The sequence below is a fragment of the Bos grunniens genome, chromosome 5 (assembly GCF_055505025.1).
Source record: "Bos grunniens cultivar Pamir isolate PY7600 chromosome 5, Bosgru_T2T1.0, whole genome shotgun sequence".
NCBI classification, from domain to species: domain Eukaryota; kingdom Metazoa; phylum Chordata; class Mammalia; order Artiodactyla; family Bovidae; genus Bos; species Bos grunniens.
In genome coordinates, this window is record NC_141169.1 from 32,287,539 (window position 1) to 32,300,002 (window position 12,464).

Below are 12,464 nucleotides of genomic sequence, written 5' to 3' on the forward strand. Positions count from 1 at the left end.
AGGGTTGATTTTCTTTAGGATTGGCTAGTTTGATCTTGCAGTCCAGGGGACTCTCAGGAGTCTTCTCCAGCACCACAATTTGAAAGCATCAATTCTTTGGCATTCAAGTTTTCTTTATGGTCCAACTCTCACATCTGTATATGACTACTGAAAAAACCATAGTTTTGACTATATGGACCTTTGTTGGCAAAGTGATGTCCTTGGTTTTTAATATGCTGTCTAGGTTTGTCATAGTTTTCCTTCCAAAGAGCAAGTGTCTTTTAGTTTCATGGCTTCAGTCACTGTCCACAGTGATTTTGGAGCCCGGGAAAATATAATCTGTCACCATTTCCACTTTTTCATCATCTATTTGCCATGAAGTGATGGGACCGGGTGCCATGATCTTACTAGTTTTTTGAATGTTGAGTTTTGAGTCAGCTTTTTCACTCTCCTCTTTTACCCTCTCATAAAGAGGCTCTTCACTTTCTGGTGTTAAAGTGATATCATCTGCGTATCTGAGGTTATTGATATTTCTCCTGGCAATCTTGATTCCAAGTTGTGATTCAACCAGCCTGACATTTGCATGATACACTCTGCATAGAAAATTAAATAAGCAGAGTGACAATATAGAGCCTTTCCCAGTTTTGAACCAGTCTATTGTTCCATGTCCGGTTCTAACCATTGCTTCTTGACCTGCATACAGGTTTTTTAGGAGACAGGTGAGGTGGTCTGGCACTCCCGTCTCTTTATCTGCATAGTTTGTTGTGATCCACACATCAAAGGCTTTAACATAGTCAATAAAGCAAATGTAGATGTTTTTCTGTAACTCGCTTGCTTTCTCTATGATCCAGCAAATGTTGGCAATTTGACCTTTGGTTCCTCTGCCTCTTCGAAATCCAGCTTGTATGTCTGGAAGTTCTCAGTTCATGTACTGCTAAACCTAGCTTGAAGGATGTTGAGCATTACTTTGCTAACTTGTGAAATGAGCACAATTGTATGGTAGCTTGAACATTCTTTGGCATTGCCCTTCTTTGGGATTGGAATAAAAACTGATCTTTTCCGGTCTTGTGGCCACTGCTGAGTTTTCCAAATTTGCTGACATTTTGAGTGCAGCACTTTAACAGCATCATCTTTTAGTATTTTAAATAGCTCAGGTGGTATTCAATCACCTCCACTAGCCTTGTTGGTAGTAATACTTCCTAAGGCCCACTTGACTTCACATGCCAGGATGTCTGGCTCTAGGTGAGTGACCACACCATTATGGTTATCTGGGTCATAAAGACCTTTTTTGTGCAATTCTTCTGTGTATTCTTGCTACCTCTTCTTAATCTATACCTCTGTTAGGTCCCTTATCATGCCATCCTTGTTTGAAGTATTCCCTCGATATCTCCAGTTTTCCTAAAGAGACCTCTAGTCATTTCCATTCTTTTGTTTTCCTCTATTTCTTTGCATTGTTAGTTTAAGAAGGCTTTCTTATCTCTCCTTGCTTTTCTCTGGAACTGTGCATTCAGTTGTGTATATCTTTCCCTTTCTCCCCTGCTTTTTGCTTCTTTTCTTTCCTCAGATATTAGTAAAGCCTCCATAAACAACCACTTTGCCTTCTTGCATTTCTTTTTCTTTGAAATGGTTTTGGTCACTGTGTCCTGTACAATGTTACAAACCTCTGTCCATAGTTCTTCTGGCACTCCGTCTACCAGATCTAATCCCTTGAATCTATTTGTAATCTCCACTGTGTAATCATAAGGAATTTGATATAGGTCATACCTGAATGGTATAGTGGACTTTCCTACTTTCACATGCTTATAAGGGAGCATATAGAATCTGAATAGTCAGTGGGATGGGCTGTGCCAATTATCAGCTTATTGCTTCTCATCAACCCTGTGTTCATTCTTTATCAGTTCAGTCACTCAGTTGTGTCCGACTCTTTGCGACCCCATGGACTGCAGCACGCCAGGCTTCCCTGTCTATCACCAACTCCCAGAGTTTACTCAAACTCATGTCCATTGAGTTGATGATGCCATCCAACCATATCATCTTCTGTCATCCCCTTTTCCTCCTGCCTTCAGTCTTTCCCAGCATCAGGGTCTTTTCAAAAGAGTCAGTTCTTCACATCAGGTGGCCAAAGTATTGGAGTTTCAGCTTTAGCATCAGTCCTTTCAATGAATATTCAGGACTGATTTCTTTGAGGATGGACTGGTTGGATCTCCTTGCAGTCCAAGGGACTCTCAAGAGTCTTCTCCAACACCACAGTTCAAAAGCATCTATTCTTTGGTGCTCAGCTTTCTTTATAGTCCAACTTTCACATCCATACATGACTACTGGAAAAACCATAGCTTTGACTAGACAGACCTTTGTTGGCAAAATAATGTCTCTGCTTTTTAATATGCTGTCTAGGTTGGTCATAAGTTTTCTTCCAAGTAGCAAGCATCTTTTAATTTCATGGCTGCATTCACCATCTGCAGTTTTATATTCATCTCTTATATATTTATATAAATCTCATATATTTATATTTGTTTTATATTCATCTTTTATTACGTGGTAAGTATCCAATTATGTACTGGTTCCCCATAGGATGGTTTTCTGACTGTTATATAATCAACTCTTTAGTAATACAGTAATTATAAGAACATTAGTTATTTTTGTACAACATAATTTGATTACATTACATAGTGTTGTTCAGTGGGGCCTTGCAGGAGAGAGGCTATGGAGACTTTCACTTACTTTTTTCTTTTAATTTAAAGAATTAATAGTCTTTGATTTAAAGTCTTTTTCTGCTTTGCTTCATGTGGATAATCGCTATTATAGGTTCAGAAGTGATTACTTTTCCTCTAATTCTCATCTCTATATCACAGTTTAAATGTGTATGCAACTAGAATGTCAAGATTGGGAAGCTGAAATAGCGGATAATTTTGGAAAGGTCTCAGAAACTCCAACTGAATATCTGTGTTCTGTGAAAGTTTATAGCAGTTTTCTTTGGCTACTAATGAGTATAGTTAGCTTCTGCACTAATAGATCATTTAAATATAAAGTGAAATCTTGTGTTTCTATATTTGAGAATTGCCACCTTGGTTGTCATTTTTCTATTTCTGGGGAAACAAGGAAATTTCATCAAAGTGAAAAAGACATCCCTTTTTATAGAATTAAAATAATTTTCTCTCCCATTCTCTAAATACAAGTCTATTTTAAAGCATTTTCAAAATGCAGGGCTTAATCATGTGGATTCTGAGCGTAACTGCTCATGACATTGCCTCAGTTAGAAGACTGAAAGCAACAAATTCCCATTGGTGACCTAATGAACCTGTATTTCTCTTTCAACTCAAAAAGTTTTCAGAACCCAGAACACTCTCTTGATAGATTCAACAGTTTCATTCATTACCAAACATATGATTAATCTGTCTTCTATAAAAGAAGATTTTTTTTTCGACTTGTTCTCTTTAAAACAATTCTAATGATTTGATCTAATTTCCTTGAAATGATGTTAAAACACCCTGTTTTTCATAATCACACAAAGGGCAGTTCTTCACATCCAAGTACAAACTCATATTCCTTTCTTTTCAACACCTCAGACCTCTCCAATAGCAGGTATGAATCTCTCAAATATATTAAGTTAAAGGACAGGAAAGCTCCATGAATGTTTCTGCTACTGGCCATTATTCTGATTTAAATTATTGTCAATAAATTTGGTGGTCTGTAGAACATTTTGAAGCATTAAAAAAATCATGTTGGTAATTTCTGATGCCACAGAGTGAATCTGGCATTTATTCTTCTTCAGAATCTTTATTAAAATACTCTAAAGAAATTCAGTAACAAAGCAGTTTATCACTGTAAATAATCAAAACAGAATGATGTCCCACCTATTGAAATTATGTTTAAATTATATATGAGTGACTTAAGCAAATTCTATGTCTTTTAATGCCTTTATATAGACTTTTTACCATAGTCGATGGGACAAAAGAATCCTCTTCTGTGCTAATGACACGATCATAATCATGTTACAAACAGGAACTCCAGAAACAATTGGCATGTTTCCCTCAGAAACAACAGCTCACTAGTTATTATGCAGAAATTAGTCATTTTATAGTTAACTTTTCATTCAAATGAATGAAATTAAACGTGTCTACTCTTTAGGTTGACGTATTTATTTTTGAGAGGTTAATTTTGAAGGTACCTCATTCTGGAAGAGCCAAATCTTTATTTTTTATGACATAGGAATCAAGGGCTATTGGCAGACAATTTGTCATATCATCTGAGTGGCTCTGGAGGTAAAATATTTCTTTCTGATAAGAAATGGAGTTAGGATCTTTAATTTTCGTATCAAAATGGTAAATTGTCTTCCTCTCATATGAGAGTTAAAATATATGGGTTTTTCAGTACTTGCCCTAAGGTACTTGCTAGTGGATGAGATTTAAATTATTAATTTTACAGTGTTTATACAATGCTGGTAGAGAAAATATACTTGAAAGGGCTTATCTAACAGAGAAGTGGATGTTGAGAATGGGCACTGAGATGCACAAACACAACGAGTGTCTGAGGATTTGGGACTAGATGAGTAGTAGAACAAGATGGGAGGGAGCATGGGAATTCCTTACCATCAATCAGTAAATTACTCATGGGGAAGGAAATGTACTCCTTTTTTAAGCTTCTCTCCCTTCTCTCATCTCTCACCATGCTGTCAAAGAGGACCCCTCTGTACTCACCTGATCCCACAGGGTTTCAGTGATCGTTAATTCTACTGCCTGTTGAAATAAGATACACATATTGGGAACATTACCTTAACTCTCCCAGAATCGGAACTGACACATCATGAAACAGATAGAATATGACGCATTTTTTGGAGTTGAGATGGACACTCAAAAGCATGCCATTTGTCAGGCAGCCCTAAGTCTTCTTCAGCCCTATTGAGCCATTTTTCAGCCCATATGCCTTGTCATCTCTTAATCTAACTAGTCGGTAATAGATATAAGCAGACTCCTATGATGACTCACCTTATTAATACCCACATATATAGCCTGCCTGCTTTTGAAGTCATCTAGTGTAGTTGTGGTATTGGAGAAGACTCTTGAGAGTCCCTTGGACTGCAAAGAGATCCAACCAGTCCATTCTAAAGGAGATCAGCCCTGGGTGTTCTTTGGAAGGAATGATGCTAAAGCTGAAACTCTAGTACTTTGGCCACCTCATGCGAAGAGTTGACTCATTGGAAAAGACTCCAATGCTGGGAGGGATTGTGGGCAGGAGGAAAAGGGACGACAGAGGATGTGATGGCTGGATGGCATCACTGACTCGATGGATGTGGGTTTGAGTGAACTCCAGGAGTTGGTGGTAGACAGGGAGGCCTGGCGTGCTGCAATTCATGGGGTCACAAAGAGTCGGACATGACTTGAGCGAATGAACTGAACTGAACTGAGTGTAGTTGTGGCATTGAAGATGTTACTTAGTCTTGGTGCACAATGACCCACCACTTGATCAAGAGCATTCTGAGCTATAGTGCCCAAGTCTTCCAAGATATGGTTCTTGTTAGACAGTTTTCCTGCCTCCTGGACACATCCTGTTCACCTCTGCTTTCCCCAGGAACCTTGATTCCCAACCAGTGAAGCTGCTTAGTCATATCTGACTCTTTGCAATCCCATGGACTGTAGCCTACCAGGCTCCTCCATCCATGGAATTTTCCAGGCAAGAGTACTGGAGTGGGTTCCCATTTCCTTCTCCAGGGAATCTTCCTGACCTGGGGATCGAACCCAGGTCTCCCTCATTGCAGGCAGACGCTTTACCGTCTGAGCTACCAGGGAAGCCCAAAGGAACTAGTATATTTGGAAGTCTTACCCACCTTTGGTTTCATTGTCTCTTCAAAGGATTTTCTGGAAAGAAAGGGTGGTAAAAATCTGATGAGTCACTAGATAGGTGACATAAAAAAAGTGTCAGAATAGGAGGTTACAGCCCTCATATCTTCAGCATAAACATTAATTTTGACAACCATCCATGGATGGAAATACCTTTTGGGAAATCAGGAGTCCAGGGGAGAGCTTCCAAAACCTCATTTAAGCAAAAGAAATCCATGAATAGATGCATTGAAGAGGATAAGAAAGACAGTTTCACTCCCCCCCGCCCCCACCCAAGACACTCCTCCCCAAAGGCAGCATAGCTTAGTGCCAGTAGAGACCCTCTCAACCTGTGATTTCTCCTATGAGGGAAGTGAGAGTGGAATTAGCTCTCTGATTTCCCAGGCTTATAAGACATTGACTAGGAGGCCCACTTCTGTCTAATCCCACCCAGATGGCTAAGGTGATTGGCACAGCTGAATAGTATTGGGGGAGTTGGGAACAGAAGAAAGGGGCGGGCACTCATGGCATTCACTACATGGATCTCCAGAACCAGCTGCAGATCACCTATTAGATCTAGGTGAACTCCACCAAGAGGGTTATCCAGAACACCTTTTGACTTCTCACCTGTCAGTAACATCCCTCAACTGACTGACAAATGCTCCTGCTGCTAAGTCGCGTCAGTCGTGTCCAACTCTGTGTGACCCCATAGACAGCAGCCCACCAGGCCCCGCTGTCCCTGGGATTCTCCAGGCAAGAACACTGGAGTGGGTTGCCATTTCCTCCTCCAATGCATGAAAGTGAAAAGTGAAAGTGAAGTCGCTCAGTCGTGTCCGACTCTTAGCGACCCCTGTGGACTGCAGCCTACCAGGCTCCTCCATCCATGGGATTTTCCAGGCAAGAGTACTGGAGTGGGTTGCCATTGCCTTCTCCACAAATGCTCCTAGTATTTCACATAACCTTGAGATGGTAACATGTTAGCCTCTGCAGATGGCAAGTAAAAGCCTCTTCAGATGGTATGAAGATATCAGCAGCTGGCAAAACTATGTGAGAATGAGAGAAGGAACATTTGAAAGAATCTTGAATACTCTGGGGAAAATAAACAGGAGGCTCTCAGTACCCAGACTGACTTTTTGGGATTAAGAGAAGGCCTCTCCTAAAGAGGTAACAAGAAAACAGAGAAGAGTGCACCCATAGGAAAGACCTGAAAGACTCCCAAAATCTTTGGCTGGGCTGACTGGTGAAGATCTTTCACTTTTGAAGCCAGTCAGTAAAGACTGGAAGAGGACTGCTTCTTCAAATAAAGAGACAAATGCAAGAATTCAAGGAACATGAAGAATCAAGGAAACGTAACACCACCAAAAGAACAAAAAGATCCAGTGATGGATCTCAAAGGAATGGAGATCAATTGCAATTCTAAACAGTTATATTAAAGAATCTTTAAGCCAGAAGAGAAGATGACCAGTGAACGGAAATCAAGAAAACGGCAAAATGAGAAGTTCAACAAGGAAATGAAAACTATAAAAAAGAACCAGACAAACTCTTGGGACTGAAGAATGGCTGTGATGAAAAATTCAATAGAGGTCTTCAACAGCAGACTTGATCAAGAAGAAAAGAGAACGATTGAACTTGAAGACAAATAATTTGAAATTCAGAAGAATAAAAAGAAAAGAACTGAGAAGAGTAAAGAATGCCTATATGACTATGGGACACCATCAAATGACATAATATGGGCTCTTTGAAAGCCACAGAAGGAACAGGGAAAGTGAAAATGGTAGAAAGCTTATTTAATGAGATAATGACAGAAAAAATTCCCAAATCTGGTAGGGAAGTTAACATCTAGATCCACAATGCTTAAAAATTCCAAGGAGGCTGAACATTAGGAAATCTTCATTGAGACATTATAATCAAATTGTCTAAGGTCAAAGACAAATAGAATTTGGAAAGCAGCAAGGAAAAGTGAATTACCACATACAAGGGAAGTCCCAAAAGAGTATTCTCGGCAGACACCTTGTATGCCACAAGGGAGTAAGATGATACAATCTAAGTGTTGAAAACAAACAAACAAACTTGCTAACCAAGAATACTTTACCTGGCAAAGCTACTCTTCAGAAATAAAGTGGAGATAAAGACTTTCCCAGACAAACAAAAGCTTGATCATGACTAGACTTGGCATACAACAAACGCTAAAGGGAGTTCTTCAAGTTGAAAGGATATTAAACAGCAGGAGGAAAACATAAGTATGAATCTCACTGGAAATGGGATATATATAATCAAATTTGAAGACTTAAATATTGTAAGGGTGGTGCTTATTAAATCACTTGTAGTGCTAGTGTGAAAGTTAAAAGTATTAAAAGTAGCTATAGCTATCAATACAATAATTTTTAATGGATACATATTATAAAGAGGTCTAGTGATATCAATGACATAAAATGTGAAGGGAAATGAAAAAATGTAGAGTTTTTGTATTCAGTTGCTGTTACCAGCTTAAAAAGACATACTGTAGGATATGTCTCATGGGAATGTAAACCTCTAGAAGATACACAAAAGATGGGGAACACGTGTACACCCGTGATGGATTCATGTTGATGTATGGCAAAACCAATACAACATTGTAAAGTAATTAGCCTCCAATTAAAATAAATTAATTTATATTTAAAAAAAGGAATCGGAGCAAACTGTTGCAGAATTTCAATAAATCACAAAACAAGATAGCAAGAAGGGAAGGAAGAAACAAAGCAACTACAGAATAGAATACAACAACATGGTAATAATGGTAATTACTGATAGTTACATATTAATAATTATTTAAACATAAATGGATTAAATTCTCCAAACAGATGAGTTAAATGGATTAAAACTATCCAGCTGTATGCTATCACACACGCACATAGGCTGAAAGTAAAGGGATGAGAAAAGATATTTCAGGCAAATGGTACACAAACGAGAGCAGGACTGGCTATATTTATATCAGACAAAACAGATTTTTAGTCAAAAACTGTACACTTTGTCATATGAGACAAAGAAGGTCATTATATAATAAAGAGTTAGTTCATCAAGATGATATGACAGTTGTAAATATATATATATCCAATTTTGAAGCACCTAAATATATATATAGCAAGTATAAGCAGAACCAAAGGGAAAAACTGACAAAAATAATAAGAGCAGAACTCAATACCCCATTTTCAATAGTGAATAGATCATACAGGCAGGGTTATAAAGGAAATAACAAACATATGGCATTATAGACAAAATGGATCTATACAAAACACTGCATCCAATAACAACAAAATACACATTCTTCTCAAGCACACACAGAACATTCTCCAGGCAAAGTCATATGCTGGGCCACAAAGCAAGCTTAACAAACTTAATATTGATAACATATCATGTATTTTTTCCTACCACAATGATATTAAACTGGAAATCAATAACAAGAGGAAATTCTTAAAATTCAACAACATGTGGAAATTAAAGAGCATTCAAACAACAAATATGTTGAAGAAAAAGAATGACTTAAATAAAAATATAAAAAGATATCACAGCTAATACCAAAGAGACTACTATGAAAAACTATATACCAAAAAAAAAGTAGATATCTTATTAGAAATGGATAAATTCCTAGAAATATACAACCTACTCAGGCTTCTCTGGTGGCTCAGCAGTAAAAGAATCTGTTTGCAGTGCAGGAGTTGCAGGAGACACAGGTTCGATTCCTGGATCAGGAAGTTCCCCTGGAGAAGGGCATGGCAACCCACTCTGCCAGGGTCCAGTCCCGGCTGATCCAGGGTATTCGAAGGAGAGACGGCATCGGCGACCTATTTAGTTAAATATTCATCAAAGATATAAAGAGTAATAGAATGAGGATAGCTCAGTGAGGAAATTCAGTGGAGAAAAGAGGCTGAAAAGTTCAGCCAGAAGGTGAGAGAAAGAACGACATGGGGAGACCAAGTTTCGGTGAACAAGGCCCGCACTTTATTTTCCAAAGTAGTTTTTATACCTTAAGTTATGCATAGAGGATAATGGGGGAAGGGGTAGAGTCATGCAGTAAGCCAGGCTTTCTTCCTGCAAACTTAACATATGCAAAAGTTTAGGTGATTTGCATCATCTCATCTTCTGGCCCGGAGGCCTGTTAACATTTTAAGACCCTTTCTTCAGAAAACTTATTTTTCTCTAAAGGTGATTAGTCAGGCGCCACCCTCCAAAAGCATTAAAGTTGCATTCCTATAGGGCAAAGGTGTGGTGGGCTACAACAAGAAAAAGAATTAACTCAAGGGTCCAAGGTTACAAACATTAAAGCTACTACTTACACCAATTATATTAATCAATACACTGCCAAGGACACAGTAGGTAAGGGATATGGAGACTTAGCAGCAAACATTGGCCCAATAAGTGAAAAACCCTTCACCAATACAATTTCTAATCAATCTTTTAACTACTCAAAGGAATCTGTGTTTAGACAGTTTAGAACATCTCCTGCCTCTCACAGTTGGGAGGCTCTGAACAATCACATGTGGCCGGAAAAACCTATTCAGGCAGGCTAGAGGATTTCCAAAGGAGTTTGTAGGTTGAAACACTGTCACACCTAGGAATTATTTAACTGGAGCTGTAAGCTAACTCTTTTTTCAGAGAGAGGTAGTGGGGGACAGCCCCCCGTAAAGTCAGAGGTGTAGGTGAAAGCACAAAGCAGAAAGTAGGCAGACTCTGGTTTTGGGGGTAGATGCTCGAGAATTTCCAGGGGGACTCCTGAGGCTCGATCCCGCCTTTGCGTATGCCGAGCCTCCTTCCTCATGACCTTTGCCACGGGCGGAGTTCCTCACACTGGCTCCTGGCAGTGGTAGAATTCCAGTTGAGCTATTCCAGATCCTGAAAGATGATGCTGTGGAAAGTGCTGCACTCAATATGCAATATGCAATATGCACTCAATATGCAATATTCCGGCTCCCGGCACCACTCCAGTATTCTTATCTGGAGAATCCCATAGGCAGAGGAGCCTGTTAGGCTACTGTCCATTGGGTCGCAAAGAGTCAGACACAACTGAAGCATCTTAGCATGCACACATACAACCTACTAAGACCAAATCATGATGAAACACAAAAATCTGAACAAACCAATAATGAGTAAGAAGATTAAGTTAGCAATCGAACTCCTCCCTATGAAGAAAAGCTGAGAACCAGATGGCTTTGCAGGTAATTTCTACCAAAGAATTGACACTAGTCCTCCTCAAACTCTTCCAAAAAATTGAAGAGGAAGGCACATGCTCAGACTCACTCTATGAGGCCCACATTTCTCTCATACAAAATCCAGATAAGGATACAACAAGGAGGAAACTACACACCAATATTCCTGATGAATGTAGATGCAAAAATCCTCAACTTCATACTAACAAACTGAATTCAGCAATGCATTAAAAGGCTCATACACTATGATCAGATGAGATGTACCCTGGGCTATAAGAATGATTCTACAAATGGATATCAATTGTGATACACCACCACATCAACAGAATGTGAAAGTCACTGTCATGTCTAACTCTTTGCAACCCCATGGAGTATACAGTCCACAAAATTCTCCAGACCAGAATACTGGAGTGGGTAGCCATTCCCTTCTCCAGGGGATCTTCCCAACCCAGGGATCTAACCCAGGTCTCCCACATTGCAGGCAGATTCTTTACCAGCTGAGCCACCAGGGAAGCCCAAAATCAACAGAATGAAGGATAAAAATCATATAATGTTCTAAATAGATGCATAAAAATAATTTGATAAAATTCAATATCCATTCAAGGTAAAACTCTCAACAACTAGTTATAGAAGAAATTCACCTCACTATAATAAAGGCTGTATATGACAAACCTATAACCAATGTCATACTTAATGGTAAAAAGCTAAAAGCTTTTCCTACAAGGTTAGGGAAAGACAGGGAATCTCACTCTCACCTTCCTATTCAACAGGATATTGGGAATCCTAACCAGAGCAATTAGGCAACAATAAGGATTAAAAGGCATCCATGAGTTTGAGGAAACTCACGGAGATAGTGATGGACAGGGAAGCCTGGCGTGCTGCAGTTCGTGGGGTGGCGAAGAGTGGATACGACTTAGCAACTGAACAGAACAACAAGAATGCACTTTCCCAAATAGAACTCTCTGACTCCATACCTACCAACTATTTTCTTCTCATAGTTCTGTAGTGGAACTACATAACTATTCCTCATATTCTTAGAACTTGCTTCTATCTTCCTCCAGGTGTCAGGCTTTGCAATTTCTCAATGGCTCTCAGACTTGAGGCTCAGTTAATCATTATGAGCACCTTAATCAGATATGCCACCTAGAAACCTTAGAAGACACTTTTAACTCTTTTTCTTCCTGAATTCCTTTAAACTAATTTCTTTTTCTTTTTTTGGTCTTTAAAGTCTTTACTACACAAAATCCTGTGTTTTTTTTTATTCCTGCATTCTTTGTTTTGATGATGAGAGACATCTCAATACATTTGGAAATAGTGGTACTGTGCATTTCATGGAAGTTGGCTAAAATGGTGCTGAAGACATTGAGTAATTAGAATCACAATTTATAAAGCCGGGTTTATGAGGAATAGTTTATATACAGTAAATATTATTCTTTATCATGTACAATTTTGCTCATTGACATATGCAAACATCACATAATCACCA

General features: G+C 38.9%; 1 protein-coding gene across 1 annotated transcript in view; it reads right to left on the reverse strand.

Moving 5' to 3' along the window:
* Window positions 1-6,840, reverse strand: part of C5H12orf54 (chromosome 5 C12orf54 homolog) — a 17,193-nt gene extending 10,353 nt beyond the window's left edge. Inside the window, exons 1-2 of the mRNA XM_086399717.1 lie at window positions 5,804-6,840; window positions 4,677-4,715 (exon numbers count right to left, since the gene is read on the reverse strand). Of these exons, the coding sequence (XP_086255843.1) occupies window positions 4,677-4,715; window positions 5,804-5,815 (51 nt within the window). The 5' untranslated portion in view covers window positions 5,816-6,840. The remainder of the gene's footprint in view (window positions 1-4,676; window positions 4,716-5,803) is intronic.
* Window positions 6,841-12,464: the final 5,624 nt, after the last annotated feature.